General features: G+C 42.0%; 1 protein-coding gene across 2 annotated transcripts in view; it reads left to right on the top strand.

The window, feature by feature from the left end:
• Positions 1-18,717, top strand: part of LOC141164416 (electrogenic sodium bicarbonate cotransporter 1-like) — a 766,124-nt gene that overhangs the window by 1,982 nt on the left and 745,425 nt on the right. For both annotated transcript variants that reach the window (XM_073649614.1, XM_073649613.1), the window contains exon 2: positions 16,745-16,905. In XM_073649614.1, coding sequence (XP_073505715.1) covers positions 16,745-16,905 — 161 coding nt within the window. The remainder of the gene's footprint in view (positions 1-16,744; positions 16,906-18,717) is intronic.

Here is an 18,717-nt window from a genome sequence, read left to right as displayed (position 1 = left end):
GAGCTTCACACATAGATTAGATAGATAGAAACATGTCAGTCACATATATATGAAGTACAGTGACAGTGTTGCTTACTGTACTTGTCATTTAGTGTAAAGGATTTATTAAAAAAAATAATAGTGTTTTCATGCACCGTCTCTTTAAGAAAGCCGGCCGGCAATTCAGCATCTGTACCCGACAATTTATAACAGACAGAATAGAGCTTCACACATAGATTAGATAGATAGAAACATGTCAGTCACATATATATGAAGTACAGTGATAGTGTTGGTTACTGTACTTGTCATTTAGTATTAAAATAAAGGATTTATTATTAAAAAAATTGGCGTGGGGTTCCCCTTAATTTTAGGCTCTAGCGGAGGTTAAGCAGACAGCTGGGGCAGATGTTTGAAGCCTGGGAAGGGGGTAATACCCACGGAGCTTCCCAGGCTACTAATATGAGCCCCCAGCTGAATACATAGCCTTTACTAGCTATTAAAATGGGGGACCCCCCAAAAAAAATGACGTGGGGTCCCCCCTAATTTAATAGCTAGCAAAGGCTAGGCAGACAGCTGGGGGCTGATATTAATAGCCCAGGAAGGGAGCCATGAATATTGGCCCCCTCCCAGGCTAGAAACACCAGCCATCAGCCACCTCAGAAATGGCGCATTCGTAGGATGCGCCAATTCTGGCACTTAGCCTCACTCTTCCACGCTGCCCTGGTGCGGTGGCAGGGGGTAATAGGGTTGGGGTTGATGTCAGCTTATAATGCCAGCTGACATCAAGCCCAGGTTAGTAATGGAGAGGCGTCTATAAGACACCCCCATTACTAACCCCATAGTCAAAGTTAAAAGAAAACACAAACACCCAGAATAAAGTCCTTTAATTGAAATAAACACACAATTCTTTATTGTTCTAAATTAAACCATACTTACCGTCACGCCCATTCCAGCTGAAGCCAACGATCTCCTGCAATAAAAGAAAAATAATAAAGCAACCTCATCCTTACCTTTCCATGGTTCCCACGACAGCTTCAGCTCTGCTACATCGAGATGACAGGCTGGACCGCAGCAGAACGCTGCCATCCAGCCTGTCATCCCGCAGACACTGAGAAGCGCAGGATTGTGTCTTTATTTCAATTAAAGGACTTTATTCTGGGTGTTTGTGTTTTCTTTTAACTTTGACTATGGGGTTAGTAATGGGGGTGTCTTATAGACGCCTCTCCATTACTAACTTGGGCTTGATGTCAGCTGGCATTATAAGCTGACATCAACCCCAGCCCTATTACCCCCTGCCACCGCTACAGGGCAGCGTGGAAGAGCGAGGCTAAGTGCCAGAATTGGCGCATCCTATGAATGCGCCATTTCTGGGGCGGCTGACGGCTGGTGTTTCTAGCCTGGGAGGGGGCCAATATTCATGGCTCCCTTCCTGGGCTATTAATATCAGCCCCCAGCTGTCTGCCTAGCCTTTGCTAGCTATTAAATTAGGGGGGACCCCACGTCATTTTTTTGGGGGGGTCCCCCATTTTAATAGCTAGTAAAGGCTATGTATTCAGCTGGGGGCTCATATTAGTAGCCTGGGAAGCTCCGTGGGTATTACCCCCTTCCCAGGCTTCAAACATCTGCCCCAGCTGTCTGCTTAACCTCCGCTAGAGCCTAAAATTAAGGGGAACCCCACGCCAATTTTTTTTAATAATAAATCCTTTATTTTAATACTAAATGACAAGTACAGTAACCAACACTGTCACTGTACTTCATATATATGTGACTGACATGTTTCTATCTATCTAATCTATGTGTGAAGCTCTATTCTGTCTGTTATAAATTGTCGGGTACAGATGCTGAATTGCCGGCCGGCTTTTTTAAAGAGACGGTGCATGAAAACACTATTATTTTTTTTAATAAATCCTTTACACTAAATGACAAGTACAGTAAGCAACACTGTCACTGTACTTCATATATATGTGACTGACATGTTTCTATCTATCTAATCTATGTGTGAGGCTCTATTCCTTCTTGTCTAAATTGTCGGGTACCGGTGTATGCCACTGCTGAATTGCCGGCCGGCTTTTTTAAAGAAAGCGTCTTCTGAGCAGTTTGTCAGCTTTTGGACACCTTTGAAGGTGTTTTCTATGTGTTTCTATGTGTTTTTGTTTGCCTGCCATTGGTTTTAACGGTGTTCAACGGTGTTCTAAGGTGTTCGACGAACAGTTAGACGAACAGTTCCTCGAACATCCCGGTGTTCGACGAACCGAACCGAACCCGAACACTATGGGGGTGGCTCAACACTATTTATCACCCACTCCTAGTTTTGGCTCCAAATCCTTAGAAAAAAAACTGACCGAATACTGACCAAATACTGATAGTGGAGCTGTGGCCTTACACTCAGTACACAGGACAAGAGAAATGGTACTGTGTAGTGTTTATATATACAGAATAAGAGCAGATACTGAGACTTACAACCAGTATACAGGACAGGAGAAGTGATACAATGTATATTGTGGTAAAGCAACTTGCTCCGCTCTCCAGAGGCAGACACAGGACACACGCTTCGGGTAAACTTCCTGCTGGTTTATTCTGTGGCATAAGCTCCAGCAACATCCCATAAAAATAAACAGACCCTCTCGGGGATAACGGGAAAACAAAAGATAAGGTATAAAAGAGTCCATTAGCAAGCGAGGCTTTACCTGCTCCAGGTAGCACAGTGAAGTCTCACCAACACCAGTCCTCCGGTGTTGCTCTCTGGCTTCACCAAACACAGTGTGGAGACTTCACTCTCCAGACCACACACTACAGAAAAAAAACTGACTGAGCATTTATACTTGCGCAGCCACACCCTGAGGGGAGGTAGGGAGATGGCCTCCCACCCTCTTTGCCATTCACAAAAAAATTCACCCTTTAAGTGAGTTAACCCCCAGCAAATAACATGATGGCAGAAAGTTTGTAGGTTTCAGTTCCCATAAGCTACTAGCTGGAGTGACACATACCTCCCCTCGTATACAACACCAGTGACTCTGTCACAATATATACAGAATAATACAGATAATGAGAATTACACCCAGTATACAGCACATGAGAAGTACTGTGCAGTGTATATATACAGAATAATACAGATACTGAGATTTACAACCAGTATACAGGACAGAAGCAGTGGTACTGTGCAATGTAGATACAGTATACAGAATAATACAGAAACTGAGAATTACACTCAGTATACAGGACAGGAGAAGTGGTACTGTTCAGTGTATATATACAGAATAATACAGATACTGAGAATTACACCCAGTATACAGGACAGGAGAAGTGGTACTGTGCAGTGTATATATACATAATAATTCAGATACTGAGAATTACATCCAGTATACAGGATAGGATAAGTGGTACTGTGCAGTGTATATATACAGAATAATACAGATAATGAGAATCACACGTACTGTGCAGTGTATCTATACAGAATAATACAGATACTAAGATTTACAACCTGTATACAAGACAGAAGAAGTGGTACTGTGCAATGTAGATACAGTTTACAGAATAATACAGATACTGAGAATTACACTCAGTATACAGGACAGGAGAAGTGGTACTGTGCAGTGTATCTATACAGAATAATGCAGATATTGAGAATTACAACCAGCATACAGGACAGGAGAAGTGGTACTGTGTAGTGTATCTATACAGAATAATACCGATATTAAGAATTGGCAAAAGAAAAAAAATAGATATCAGCTCACACACTTAGAAGATTGCAGCACGGAGCCAGCACTGCGACTGGGAGGATAAGTAGAAAATCAGGCTGAGCAAATCTTCTAAAATCAATTTCTTTATTAGGTCATGAAAAAAATATTAAATCAACCTTCGGAGGACCTCAGCAAACGCCTTTCGAACTATGAGTTGGAAATGGCGTTATAGGTCATATCCTGCTGATCACATTTTCAGAGGTAAGCCAATCAAAATTAAACAAACAATAACAGATAAAAACATATATCATAGTAAAATGCTTATTTCTTTACAATGTTCTAGCAGCATTATAAGCATACTTAGTTGTATCTACCTATATATAGTGAACAAAGAAAAAAAAAAGGAGGGGGGTTCTCATTCGTAATGATACAGCAGGTCATGCCTGATGTTCATACCTGCCGGCGCATGTGTTCAGAGTATAGATCCACCAGCTTTCTCTATTAAGGAGTTTTCTCCTATGATCACCACCCCTATGTGGTCTTATAACTCTCAATGCCAATTACACTAAAAGCTGTAGTATCCCCATTGTGACAGATAGAAAAATGTCTTGAAGCCGCAGAACATTTTGTAATTAGTTTATTGTGGACTTCTGATGTGTGTTTTTAGTGAATTGCAAGTGCATCCCACATATTGAAGACGGCATGCATTGCATGAGATGACATAAATAATATAGGTAGAGTTTCAATTAATAAAAATTTTTATGTTATATACTGCATTAGTAGAAAAAGATATAAAAGTTTTTGTACTAATTATGTGGGTACAACACGTGCAAATAGAATGTCCACACCTGTAGAAACCGGTTGTGTGTAGCCAGGTAGTTGAGTTAGATTTGGCTCCATTCGAGTACAGACTCGGTGATAATAGATCACCCAAAGTGGGTGCTCTGCGAGCTGTAAATCTAACAGGTATTGAAAGTACTTCCCTCAATTTTCGGTCAGCGTGTAACATGGGTAAATATTTGCTTATTATATTTTTTATTAATGAAAATTGAGGACTATATTGGGAAACAAATGTGACATGATTAGGAGTTTGACTTATGTTTTTTTGTTTTGTTCTGATCATATTTCATCTGTCTTTTTTATTTACGATATGGTCTGCCCTATTTAGCATCCAATTAGGATATTCTCTCTCTGACAATCTACTATATAATTGTCTTATCCCATCTGTCTGTCTGTCTGTCTGTCTGTCTATCTGTCTGTCTGTCTGTCTATCTGTCCTGGAAATCCCGCGTCGCTCATTGGTCCGGCAGCGGCCAATCAGCGCCGCGGGATTTCTGAAAAAAGATGGCGGCCGTTAGCGGCTCATCGGGCGGACGGAGGTCAGCGGCGATGCAGCGGGGAGATGAGCAGCGCTAGCAGCACAGCTACCCTGACCAGCGCCACTGACCTCCATGCGGCTAACGTCGGAAGATCAGCGGCTTGGCCCGCTGATCTCCCGACAGCAAGTGTGAACGGAGGACCGGGGAGCGGCGCCGCCAGTCGGGATGCTTCTGCTGCGAGCAGCCGCTCATCTCTCGGCTTCTCGCAGCAGAAGGAGCCGCACAGGCAGCGCCGCTCCCCGATCCTCGCTAATACAGAGCCGCACAAGCAGCGCCGCTCCCGGGCCCACACTAATACGACGCTGATTGGTCGCGGTGGCCGGCCGCGACCAATCAGCGAGATGGGCGGCAAATTTAAACGCCGCTCTGCTGATTGGTAGCGGCCGGCCACCGCGACCAATCAGCGAGATGGGCGGCAAATTTAAACGCCGCTCTGCTGATTGGTCGCGGTGGCCGACCGACCGCGACCAATCAGCGAGATGGGCGGCAAATTTAAACGCCGCTCTGCTGATTGGTCGCGGTGGCCGGCCGCGACCAATCAGCGAGATGGGCAGCAAATTTAAACGCCGCTCTGCTGATTGGTCGCGGTGGCCGGCCGCAACCAATCAGTGAGATATCCGGCAAATTTAAACGCCGCTCTGCTGATTGGTCGCGGTGGCCGGCCGCGACCAATCAGCGAGATATCCGGCAAATTTAAACGCCGCTCTGCTGATTAATCGCTGCCGGCCACCGTGACCAATGAGCGAGATGGGCAGAAAATTTAAACCCCGCTCTGCTGATTGGTCGCGGCCGGCCACCGCGACCAATCAGCGATATCGGCGGCAAATTTAAACGCCACTCTGCTGATTGGTCGCGGTGGCTGGCTGCGACCAATCAGCGAGATAGGCGGCAAATTTAAACGCCGCTCTGCTGATTGGTCGCGGCCGGCTACCGCGACCAATCAGCGAGATGTCTGGCAAATTTAAACGCCGCTCTGCTGATTAATCGCTGCCGGCCACCGTGACCAATGAGCGAGATGCGCAGCAAATTTAAACGCCGCTCTGCTGATTGGTCGAGGCCGGCCACCGCGACCAATCAGCGATATCGGCGGCAAATTTAAACGCCGCTCTGCTGATTGGTCGCGGTGGCCGGCCGCGACCAATCAGCGAGATGGCCGGCAAATTTAAACGCCGCTCTGCTGATTGGTCGTGGCCGCCGGCCGACCGCGACCAATCAGCGAGATTGGCGCCAAATTTAAGCAACACTCTGCAGATTGGTCGCGTCTGCCGACCGACCGCGACCAATCAGCGTGATTGGCGCCAAATTTAAACAACGCTCTGCTGATTGGTCGCGTCTACCGACCGACCGCGACCAATCAGCGAGATTGGCGCCAAATTTAAACGCCGCTCTGCTGATTGGTCGCGGTGGCCGGCCGCGAACAATCAGCGAGATTGGCGCCAAATTTAAGCAACACTCTGCAGATTGGTCGCGTCTGCCGACCGACCGCGACCAATCAGCGTGATTGCGCCAAATTTAAGCAACACTCTGCAGATTGGTCGCGTCTGCCGACCGACCGCGACCAATCAGCGAGATTGGTGCCAAATGTAAACAACGCTCTGCTGATTGGTCGCGTCTGCCGGTCGACCGCGACCAATCAGCGAGATTGGCACCAAATTTAAACAACATTCTGCTCATTGCGCCCGGTCGGCCGCATGCATATTCTAGAATACCCGATGCGTTCGAATCGGGCCACCATCTAGTCTATTCATAATTTTGTTTGCTTCTATCCTATATTGTTGAACATTGCTCGTATTTCTTTTAGTACATATTAATTCTCCTACCGGTATATTGGTAATAGTTTTTTTTATTGTGGTAAGAAGAAGCCAATAGGATGGAGTTTCTGGACAGACTCTTTCTAAAAGATGTAATGACCACTGTGTTATCTTCAAAACTCAAAGTGACATCCAAAAAATCAATTGTTTTGTGCTGTAAGTTATGGGTAAATGTTAAATTCATGGAATTGTCACCAATAAATCCAATGAATTCCTCTGCTTCTCTACTTGTCCCATCCCATATCTGGAGAAGGTCGTCTATATAGCGGCCATACCACACTTGCCACCTAGTGTTATCTAAGGATGCTATAACATGTTTTGTATCTTTGATGTAACCAGGTAGTTGTTTTACCAAAGCTTGTAGGAATAGATCAACCCACAGAATGAGTTTTTCATTTAAACTACCAATACCGGCTACTATTGGGCGTAAGGGAGGGGGAAAAATCTCCTTGTGTATTTTAGGAAGGGAATGATATATAGGAATAATTGGACACTGGACATGTAAATCTTTTGCGATTTTCTCGGTGATCACTCCTAACTGAATGCCGTAAGTAAGTAAACATTCTAATTCTTTTTTAAATTTAATAGTCGGATCACTCAATAATTGTTTGTATGTATTACTATCTTGTGGCATTCCCAAATTCATTTTTTCATAAAGACCCCCTTTTAGGAGGACAACAGCCCCCCCTTTATCTGCTGGTCTTACTAAGAGGTCCTTATTATTTTTAATTTCCATAATAGCATCCCTCTCCAGTTTAGTAAGGTTATGTGGAAATCTCATATTATAGTTCTCATTTTTAATAGTCTTTTTCAAAGAGTGTAAGTCCTTCTCTACAGCTTCCTGGAAGTCATCTAGGATGGTTGGTCTCGATTGAAGTAGGTAATAGTACGGATTCTTTATAATGTATTCCTGATTCAAATTTGGAGAACGAAAATCAACAGGAATCAATTAATTTGAATCAGGAAGACATTATAAAGAATCCGTACCCACTTCAATCGAGACCAACCATCCTAGATGACGGCATTCAGTTAGGAGTGATCACCGAGAAAATCGCAAAAGATTTACAAGTCCAGTGTCCAATTATTCCTATATATCATTCCCTTCCTAAAATACACAAGGAGATTTTTCCCCCTCCCTTACGCCCAATAGTAGCCGGTATTGGTAATTTAAATGAAAAACTCAGTCTGTGGGTTGATCTATTCCTAAAAGCTTTGGTAAAACAACTACCTGGTTACATCAGAGATACGAAACATCTTATAGCATCCTTAGATAACAGTAGGTGGGAAGAGACTTCCTCCTGGCTCTCATGTGACGTAGTAGGTCTTTATCCATGTATACCTCATGCTTTAATGATTTTCATTCTATTCTATAACTTAAATGCCTATAGCACTTATAGCAGGGATTTACAGCAATTTCTTGTGTTAGCAGTGGAGTTCCTACTTAGCCACAATTATTTTTCCTTCAATGATGTGTTTTTTCTGCAGAAATGTGGAGCGTCGATGGGGGCGGGTTTCTCACCATCTATAGCCAACATTTTCATGGCATATTGGGAAAAACTTTCTATTTTTTCAGATTCAAGTCCTTTCTCCTTCCATATCAGGTGGTATGGCCGCTATATAGACGACCTGCTGCTGATATGGGATGGGAGAAGTACAGAAGCAGAGGAATTATTTGGATTTATTGGTGACAATTCCATGAATTTAACATTTACCTATAACTTACAGCACAAAACAATTGATTTTTTGGATGTCACTTTGCGTTTTGAAGATAACAAAGTGGTGATTACACCTTTTAGAAAGAGTCTGTCCAGAAACTCCATCCTATTGGCTTCTTCTTGCCACAATAAAAAAAACTATTACCAATATACCGGTAGGAGAATTAATACGTACTAAAAGAAATATGAGCAATGCCCAACAATATAGAATAGAAGCAGACAAAATTATGAATAGATTGTCAGAGAGAGAATATCCTAATTGGATGCTAAATAGGGCAGACCATATTGTAAATAAAAAAGACAGATGAAATATGATCAGAACAAAACAAAAAAACATAAGTCAAACTCCTAATCATGTCACATTTGTTTCCCAATATAGTCCTCAATTTTCATTAATAAAAAATATAATAAGCAAATATTTACCCATGTTACACGCTGACCGAAAATTGAGGGAAGTACTTTCAATACCTGTTAGATTTACAGCTCGCAGAGCACCCACTTTGGGTGATCTATTATCACCGAGTCTGTACTCGAATGGAGCCAAATCTAACTCAACTACCTGGCTACACACAACCGGTTTCTACAAGTGTGGACATTCTATTTGCACGTGTTGTACCCACATAATTAGTACAAAAACTTTTATATCTTTTTCTACTAATGCAGTATATAACATACATTTTTTTATTAATTGTAACTCTACCTATAATATTTATGTCATCTCATGCAATGCATGCCGTCTTCAATATGTGGGATGCACTTGCAATTCACTAAAAACACACATCAGAAGTCCACAATAAACTAATTACAAAATGTTCTGCGGCTTCAAGACATTTTTCTATCTGTCACAATGGGGATACTACAGCTTTTAGTGTAATTGGCATTGAGAGAGTTATAAGACCACATAGGGGGGGTGATCATAGGAGAAAACTCCTTAATAGAGAAAGCTGGTGGATCTATATTCTGAACACACGCGCACCGGTCGGCATGAACATCAGGCATGACCTGATGTATCATTATGAATGAGAACCTCCCCCTCCTCCTTTTTTTTCTTCATTCACTATATATAGGTAGATACAACTAAGTATGCTTATAATGCTGCTAGAACATTGTAAAGAAATAAGCATTTTACTATGTTATATGTTTTTGTCTGTTATTGTTTGTTTAATTTTGATTGGCTTACCTCTGAAAATGTGACCAGCAGGATATGACATATAACGCCTTTTCTATGCGTTTTTTTACTATGCAATGATTAAGAACTCATAGTTCGAAACGCATTTGCTGAGGTCCTCCCAAGGTTGTTTTAATATTTTTTTCATGACCTAATAAAGAAATTGATTTTAGAAGATTTGCTCAGCTGGATTTTCCTGATTTTCCATGATATTAAGAATTACACTCAGCATACAGGACAGGAGAAGTGGTACTGTGCAGTGTATCTATACAGAATTATACAGATACTGAGAATTACAACCAGCATACAGGACAGGAGAAGTGGTAGTATGCTATGTCCATATATACAGCGTAAAAACACATATTGAGAAATACACACAGTATAAAAGAGTCAGGAGAAGTGTTTGTGTGCCATATTTATATATACAGAATAAAAGCAGATACTAAGAATTACACCCAGTATATTGATTGGGAGAAGTGGTACTATATCATGTGCATATACACACATAAAAACAGGTATTGAGAATTAAACACCGTATAAAGGATCAGGAGTTGTACTTTGTCATGTCCAGAGCAGATACCAAAAATTAAAACCAGTATGTAGAACATCAGTACTAGTATTGTGCCGTGTCCATATATACAGCAAAAGAGCAGCTATTGAGAATTACAAACAGAATGAAAGTCAGGAGAAGTGGTACTGCATAGTGTATATAAACAGAGTAATAGCAGATAGTGAGAATTACAGGTAGTGTACAGGACAAGAGAAATGAGAGAAATTATATAGTGAGATGTTTATACACAGAATAAGGCCAGTTACTAAAAATTACATCCAGTATATAGGATAATAGAAGTGATACTGTTGTGTATATATGTAAGATAATAATAATAATAATAATAATAATAATAGAACTTTCATTCCAAAATCTTCAGTTTAACTCAAATTAGTTGATGTAAAAATTAATACACCCCACATCAAAACTACTACATCTAGTATTTTGTGTGACCTCCATGATTTTTAAAGACCGCATCAATTCTTCTAGACATCGAATGTACAAGTTGATTACATATTGCAACATCTATCTTTTTCCATTCTTAAAGAACAACCTTTTTTAGTGCTTGGATGTGGATGGAGAGTAATGCTCAACTTGTCTCTTCAGAATGAATTCCCTGTAGGTCCGAAGCATAGCTAGGGGTTCAGATCAGGGGAAGGGATGTGGGTGAAACATCTGAGTAAGCCACTAACCAGTAACCCTCATTACAACTATGGTGGCGCACCCAGATAGTGGATGTAGGAGAACCTCAGCAGATGACCGCACTGTTACAGAAAAAAAATTACAAAAAGACCAACACTGATAATACCGCCATATGGTAACCATAAAGTTCCTGCAGAATATATAAGAGATTACAGCACAGTTATATATAGTAACTTATAGCTAACGTTCTTCCTGATGGAATTGTTCACTTTTCCAGTCTCTTCCATCTGGCTGCTGCTGTATGTGTCCCTATAACAATAATGCTTCTTAAGTGCATACTTAACATTTAATAATGTCCCCTGAGTCCCCAAATGTACAGCTCTTCTATACAAAGTATGATGGTCCCACGGCTTCCATATAAACTCTATAATGCCCACACAGCTCCCCTATATACAGTAAGATGGGCCCACAGCTCCTGCATGCACAGTATTATGCCCCCACAGCTCATCTATGCACAGTATAGTGGGAACAGTTACCCTATACACACTGTTGTAGTCACACAGCTCCACTATACACTGTACAATAGTCTCACAGCGCCACTATACACAGAACGATGGGCCCACAGCTCCTCTATATACACGATGATAACCACGCAGCTCCCATATACACAGTTTTGTAGGTCCACAACTCCCTTACACACAGTATAATGCCCCCTACAGTAGCCCTCATGCTGTATAATGGCCCCACATTAGAACCCACACTGTATAATGGTCCCCACACTGTATAATGGCCCTAACACTGTCTAATGGCCTCCATAGTAGTCCTCATACTTTATGATAGCCGCCACATTAGCTCCCACATTGTATACCCCCAGAGTAGGCCTCAAACTGTATAATGGCACCCACATTAGCTCCCACACCATATAATTACCCCCTCTTAGCTCCTACACTTAATAATAACACCCACATTAGCCCACAAACTGTTTATTGGCCCCATATTAGCTCCCAAACTGTATAAAGGCACCCACATTATCCCCCAAACTGTATAATGGCCCCCACATGAGCCCCCAAACTGTATAATGGCCCCTCATTAGTCCTCAAGCTGTACAATAGCCCCCACATTAGCCCCCAAAATGTATAATGACCCCCACACTTTATGAGGGCCACCTACACTGTATGAGGGCTCCCACAGTAGTCACCACACTGTATGTTGCCCCCCATGAAAGTCCTCAAACTGTATATTGGCCCTCACATTAGCTCCCCCACTGTATAATGGCCCCCACATTAGCCCCCAAACTATATAATGGCCCCCAAATTAGCTCCCAAACTGTATAATGACCAGCCATTTGCCACCAACCTGTATAATGGCCCCTACATAAGCACCCAAAATGTATAATAGCCCCCACACTTTATAAGAGCCCCACACACTGTAGTCTCAACAATGTATTTGGGCTCCCACATTCAGGGTCCTCTACAGCAACCCCCACATTGTATGAAGTCCCCATTGTTTAGGTTACCCCACCAGTCACACCACAAGTTTTAATTCAAATAAAAACATCATATTCACATATAATCCAGGATCCAGAAAAGGTCCTTGTGGACCAATGTGCAGATATCATAGCGCCAAAGCACGCAAAGGACATCAGAGTTTAGCCACAACGTAATGAAGTCACCTCATGACTCTGACGTCCTGTTGGCAATATGATATCAGTGCGTTGGTCCACAAGAACCTCGTCAGGATCCTGAATTAGGTGAGTATATCATATTTACCAATGCATCACCCTGCTGTTGTGAAGACTGCAGGCCCACAGCAACCTGCGGTTAACAAATCAGAAAGTGGTAGTGCAGAGAGATAAGCTTTGTGGTAGTGCAGAGAAAAATTAACTAATTAAGGGTAGTGGTAGTTCCAGGTGGGCCCCTATGAGTACCGGGCTAGGGACAACCATCCCCTCTGCCCCCTGTTAGCTACGCTACTACCGTAGGTGTTTTGGTTGGTTTCAGTTCAAATTGGCTACTGAATCACTTTCACCTTGTTCTTTTCCAAAAATGCAACAGATCTATGTTTTGGATCATTGTCTTGTTGGGAAAATGCACATCTACCAAGAGCACATGTACAAATTGTTCTTGCGTTCAGTGAGATATAGATTAACATTATATTTTTCAAAAGAAGACCTCCTACTCTGCACTCATTACTGGTACTAATTGCACCTGTTTGAATTCGTTAACTGTATAAAAGACACCTGTCCACACACTCAATCAATCACACTCCAATCTCTCCACCTTGGCCAAGACCAAAGAGCTGTCTAAGGACTCCAGGGACAAAATTGTAGACCTGCAGAAGGCTGGGATGGGCTACAGGGCAATAGGCAAACAGCTCGGTGAGAAGGCAACAACTGCTGGCACAATTTTTAGAAAATGGAAGAAACACAAGATGACTGTCAATCTTCCTTAGTCTGGGGTCCATGCAAGATCTCACTTTGTGGGGTAAGGATGATTTTGAGAAAGGTCAGGAATCCGCCCAGTACTATATGGGAGGACCTGGTCAATAACCTTAAGATAGCTGGAACCAAAGTCTCAAACATTACTGTTAGTAACACACTACGTCTTATTGGATTAAAATACTGCAGTCCACACAAGGTCCGGCTGCACATGTCCAGGCCCATTTGAAGTTCCCCAAAGATCATATTTATGATCCAGAGGAGGCATGGGAGATGGACATGTGGTCAGATGAGACCAAAATAGAACCTATTGGTATCAACTCCACTCTCTATGTTTGGGGGAAGAAAGATGAGCACAACCCCAAGAATACTGTCCCAACCATGAAGCATGGTGGGGGAAACATACTTTGGGTGAGCTTTTCTGCAAAAGGGACAGGATGACTGCACCATATTGAAGGGAGGATGGATGGGGTCATGCATCGCAAGATTTTGACCAACATCCTCCTTCCCTCAGTAAGAGCATTGAAAATGGGCTGTGGCTGAGTCTTCCAATATGACAATTACCCGAAACACACAGCCAGGGCAACTAAGGAGTGTCTACTTAAGAAGCATTTCAAGGTTCCTGGAGTCTCCAGACCTGTAACCAATGGAAAACTTTGGAGGGAGCTGAAACCCAATGTTGACCAGCAACAGCCCCGAAACCTGAAAGATCTGAAGAAGATCTGTATGGAGGAGTGGGCCAAAATCCCTGCTGCAGTGTATGCAAACTTGCTCAAGAAATACAGGAAATGTCTGACCTTTGTAATTGCAAATAAAGGTTTCTTTACCAAATATTACGTTCTGTTTTTCTATTGTATCAAATACTTATTTCATGCAATAAAATGCTAATTAACCCTAGAATGCATACCTGGGGCCTCGCAGGCCCGCCCTGTTAATTGTTTTCTATTTTCTGCAAGATTACTTTAGTTAGAATTTTGAAACTCTAGGTATTCCTCAGGTATATAGTTGTTTGTTATTTTTGTTTGAGTTATTCCATGTTATTTGCACACGGGCCTAAAAGGCCCCAGGTATGTGAAAGTGTAGATTTTTATGGTCATGCGTTCTAGGGTTAATTATGTAAAAATCATACAATGTGATTTTCTGCATTTTTTTAGATTCTGTCTCTCACAGTTGTAGTGTATCTATGATAAAAATTACTGACCTCCCCGTTCTTTGTAGGTGGGAAAACTTGCAAAATCTGCAGTGTATCAAATACTTATTTTCCCTAATCTATCTATCTATCTATCTATCTATATATCTATCTAATCTATCTCCTTTTTACAGGCCATTAGATGACCAGCTGATATATTATTTATCACAAAGTGACAGGATTACTTTCTAATTACTGATAGACTTCAGCTGGTGTCATGACTTTTCATGGCTTTTTGCACTTCTCTTTCTTCATGTGTTCAATACTTTTTCCCTGTGTTATATCTCATTTTAAAGCTACGTTCTCATGATGAGCTTTTGGTGAGGGTTTAATGTTGCAGATTGTCTGCACCATTTCTGCACCCATTAAGTAAAATAGGTTATTGTCATTTTTTATAAAATACGCAGTGTAAAAGCTCACCAAAAACTCAAGTTAACACTTAAAAGGAATCTGTCACCCCTGGGAGATATCAGACCTCTACTATGGGCATACAGGTTATAGAAAAGTAAATCTATACATAACTGTATGGCCCATAGTAGAGGTTTGATTGCAGATAAATGTATTTCTATCAACTCGGTTTCGCACAGGCTTGGCGATCCCCGGACGCCAAGAAATCCTTGCCTATCTTCTTAGGCGGGGATTACTATGTGTTTAGTTAGCATATTGCCCCCTCCCCTGCACGTCACAGGGCCCTGTGTTGTGCATTTTTTCCCTCAGTTCCCGCGCATGCGCAAAGCGCCGCTCATGTAGAGCGCGCTTTGTTCTCTCCCGGCCCAGTTTGTCTGTGCCCTGCGCTGCAGGGTTCTATTGCACAAGAGCCGGGGAGTCACAGAATTCCAATTTTCATTTGGAAATCAAGGTCCCAGAGTCTGGAGGAAGAGTGGAGAGGCACACAATCCAAGCTGCTTGAGGTCTAGTGTGAAGTTTCCACAATCAGTGATGGTTTGGGGAGCCATGTCATCTGCTGGTGTAGGTCCACTGTGTTTTATCAAGACCAAAGTCAGTGCAGCTGTCTACCAGGAAATTTAAGAGCACTTCATGCTTCCCTCTGCCGACAAGCTTTTTGGAGATGGAAATTTCATTCTCCAGCAGGACTTGGCACCTGTCCACACTGCCAAAAGTACCAATACCTGGTTTAAAACCAACAGTATCACTGTGCTTGATTGGCCAGCAAATTCGCCTGACCTTAACCCCATAGACAATCTATGGGGTATTGTCAAGAGGAAGGTGAGAGACACCAGACCCAACAATGCAGACGAGCTGAAGGCTGCTATCAAAGCAATCTGGGCTTCCATAACACCTCAGCAGTGCCACAGGCTGATCACCTCCGTGCCACGCCGCATTGATGCAGTAATTGATGCAAAAGGAGCCCCGACCAAGTATTGAGTGCATTTACTGAACATACATTTCAGTAGGCCAACATTTTGTATTTCAAAACATTTTTCAAGCTGGTGTTATAAAGTATTCTAATTTACTGAGATAATGACTTTTGTGTTTTCATTGGCTGTAAGCCATAATCATCAACATTAACAGAAATAAACACTTGAAATAGATGACTCTGTTTGTAATGACTCTATATAATATATGAGTTTCACTTTTGTATTGAAGAACTGAAATAAATTAACTTTTTGATGATATTCTAATTTTGTGAGAAGCACGTGTAACTGATGTGCTCACGCAGCTGAGGAGCAAAATTGGAGGAGTAGAAAAAATACTTCTAAATTGACTGAACTCAAGAAGCTTGTTTTCGCCAGCTTCAGTCCTGCTCGTTTGTAAACCCATTCTGCTGAGTCAGTCTGATAGGTTTACAGCTGAGTAAGGTGACTGACTGTCTCCTTCTCCAGTCTTCCAAGGAGAAGTTTTGTTTTATTTTCTATTCCTTCAGTCCTGGTCCATGGCTGTGTGAGCAGATCAGTTCTGTTTATTCTCGATGTTGTACAGTCTAGATACAAGTCTCAAGCAGTGTTTCTTCAGGTTGAAACCTGTCCTGACAAGTGACTACAGGTTGCATCTTACAAAATGTGTTGAAGGCCATTTTTATCACATATTCGGACAACCCCTTCAATTTTAATCTGATAAAATATTTTATTAAAATCTCCATTATTTAAATAAGTTAAAATCCATTGTATTAGTTTAACTTAAACTTAAACATTTGTTTATAAGATTTGATCATGCTTGTCTGCTTCTTAAACAGGTGGGTTAGGTTTGAAGAGAAAACTGAAGATGGAGGAGAGAGATGGAGTAAACCCCATGTTACCACACTTTCATTACATAGTTTATTTGAGTTGAGAACATGTTTTGAAAGAGGAATTATTTCACTGGATGTAGAAAATAACACGTTCAAAGAAATTGTTGGTGAGTAGTTGAAAAAGGATAATACATCAACTTATTTAGACCGCACACAACAATATATTTCTAATGTTCTCACTAACTGTAACTCATTTGACAGTGCACATGAAGAGTCTCTGTCACCAAGTCAAATATGATCAATTTTTACTCTTTATTAACACAGCTCCCCTGAGCATTCAGGGGTTTTTAAAATTCACCATACAATTCCTTACATATTGACTTTTTTATTTAGTGTTAATTTTTATGGAATTTTCAAGTGTTGAGTACCTCAAAGGACAATTATGCAGAGCAGCCAAAAGCCAAGATGCCACCAAGCACTGGCGAACATAGACAGAGAAGGGCCCCTTTGTAAGAAAAGTATATGGGCCCTTTGCATTCTGATAAATTATTAAATTGCAAAAGTCTATCTTTTTCGGAGCTAGATGGAGGCCCTTATCTTTTGGGTCTCTGATTGGCTGCACAGAATCCACCAATGGTAGGTCTGCCCCTGCCCCCAAGACAATCCTGTGAACAAAAATTGGCCACTTTTGATCTTGTGACCGGTCGTCTTTAAACTTTTAGGACTGACTCTAATGATTGTTGATTGAGAAAGAATAAATTACCACAATCTGTTGTTTTCTTTTGGATATTCCGTAGGTTATACCCTCTTTGCTACGAATCTCATCTTCAGGTTGCAGAGACAAATGTCAGGATGGGAAAACAGATGACTGCAATGCCCAAAATGGCTGCGGCTCTGCCGACTAGAGCATGACAGCCTAATAGAAATGTATAAAACTGTCATGCACAGGTTGAGGAATCTGCAGCCAGTCGGACCATTGCGAGACACCCAAATGAGTCATAAATGGTCCTGTGTGATGGTACCGGCCTTGTTTGTATCAATGGGAAAACATGGCAGATTTGCCCAGATTTCAGGAAAGTCTTGCTGTCAATCACAGTGCTAAAGCAAAGTCTTTATCTGCAACCATGGTGCTAAACTGCAGGTACATACAGTTACTCACATAAGTAACTTGATGCTTGGCGGCAGCGAGAAAATGAAATTTATTCTCCTTGCACTACCTGGTTTCAGTCATCCAGTGGTGTCAGGTGCTGTGAGCCATCAGCTTTCTACACAGTGAGAACGTTGTAATCTTGCCCACTGATCCATGAGTGATAACCTGCTCAGCACACATGTTGCAGGATGTCACTCCCAGGTCAGTGGCTATGAGTACAGTGCATTCACTGTGTATCAAGCAATGACTGCTCACAGTCCAGGTGCCACCCAGTTTACTGAAACCGAGTGGCTTTAGAATATAACTTCATTTTCTCCCTGCAGCCAATCCTCACAATAGATACCTGCACATGTGTGAAGTATAACACAATGGCAACAGGTAACTACCATTACTTCTGATGACAGGTTCCCTTTAGGGCTTACTTAGTTTTCAAGTTTTGATGTATCAGTTATATCCACGTATTTTATGGACTGAGCTTATACCCATTATAGTTTATGTGGCTGCACAGTGGGGAAAATAAGTATTTGTTACACTGCCGATTTTCTCGCGATACAACCCCAACATATGATGTTTAGCCCACAATGCTTCATGGTTGGGATGGTGTTCTTGAGGTTGTACTCATCTTTCTTCTGCCTCCAAACACGGCGAGTTGAGTTGATACCAAAAAGCGTTATTTTGGTCTGACCACATGACCGACTCCCATGCCTCCTCTGGATCATCAATATTGTCATTGTTGAACTTTAAACGGGCCTGGACATGTGCTGGCGTGATGACGGCAAAGTGTATTACTAATGGTAATGTTTGAGACAGTGATCCCAGTCCTCGTCAG

This window comes from Phyllobates terribilis, unplaced genomic scaffold (assembly GCF_046119375.1).
Source record: "Phyllobates terribilis strain yellow unplaced genomic scaffold, ASM4611937v1 Scaffold_10__3_contigs__length_209671492, whole genome shotgun sequence".
In the NCBI taxonomy this organism is placed as follows: domain Eukaryota; kingdom Metazoa; phylum Chordata; class Amphibia; order Anura; family Dendrobatidae; genus Phyllobates; species Phyllobates terribilis.
The sequence above is the reverse complement of the archived record's forward strand: the minus strand, read 5'-3'. Positions and strand labels throughout refer to the sequence as shown.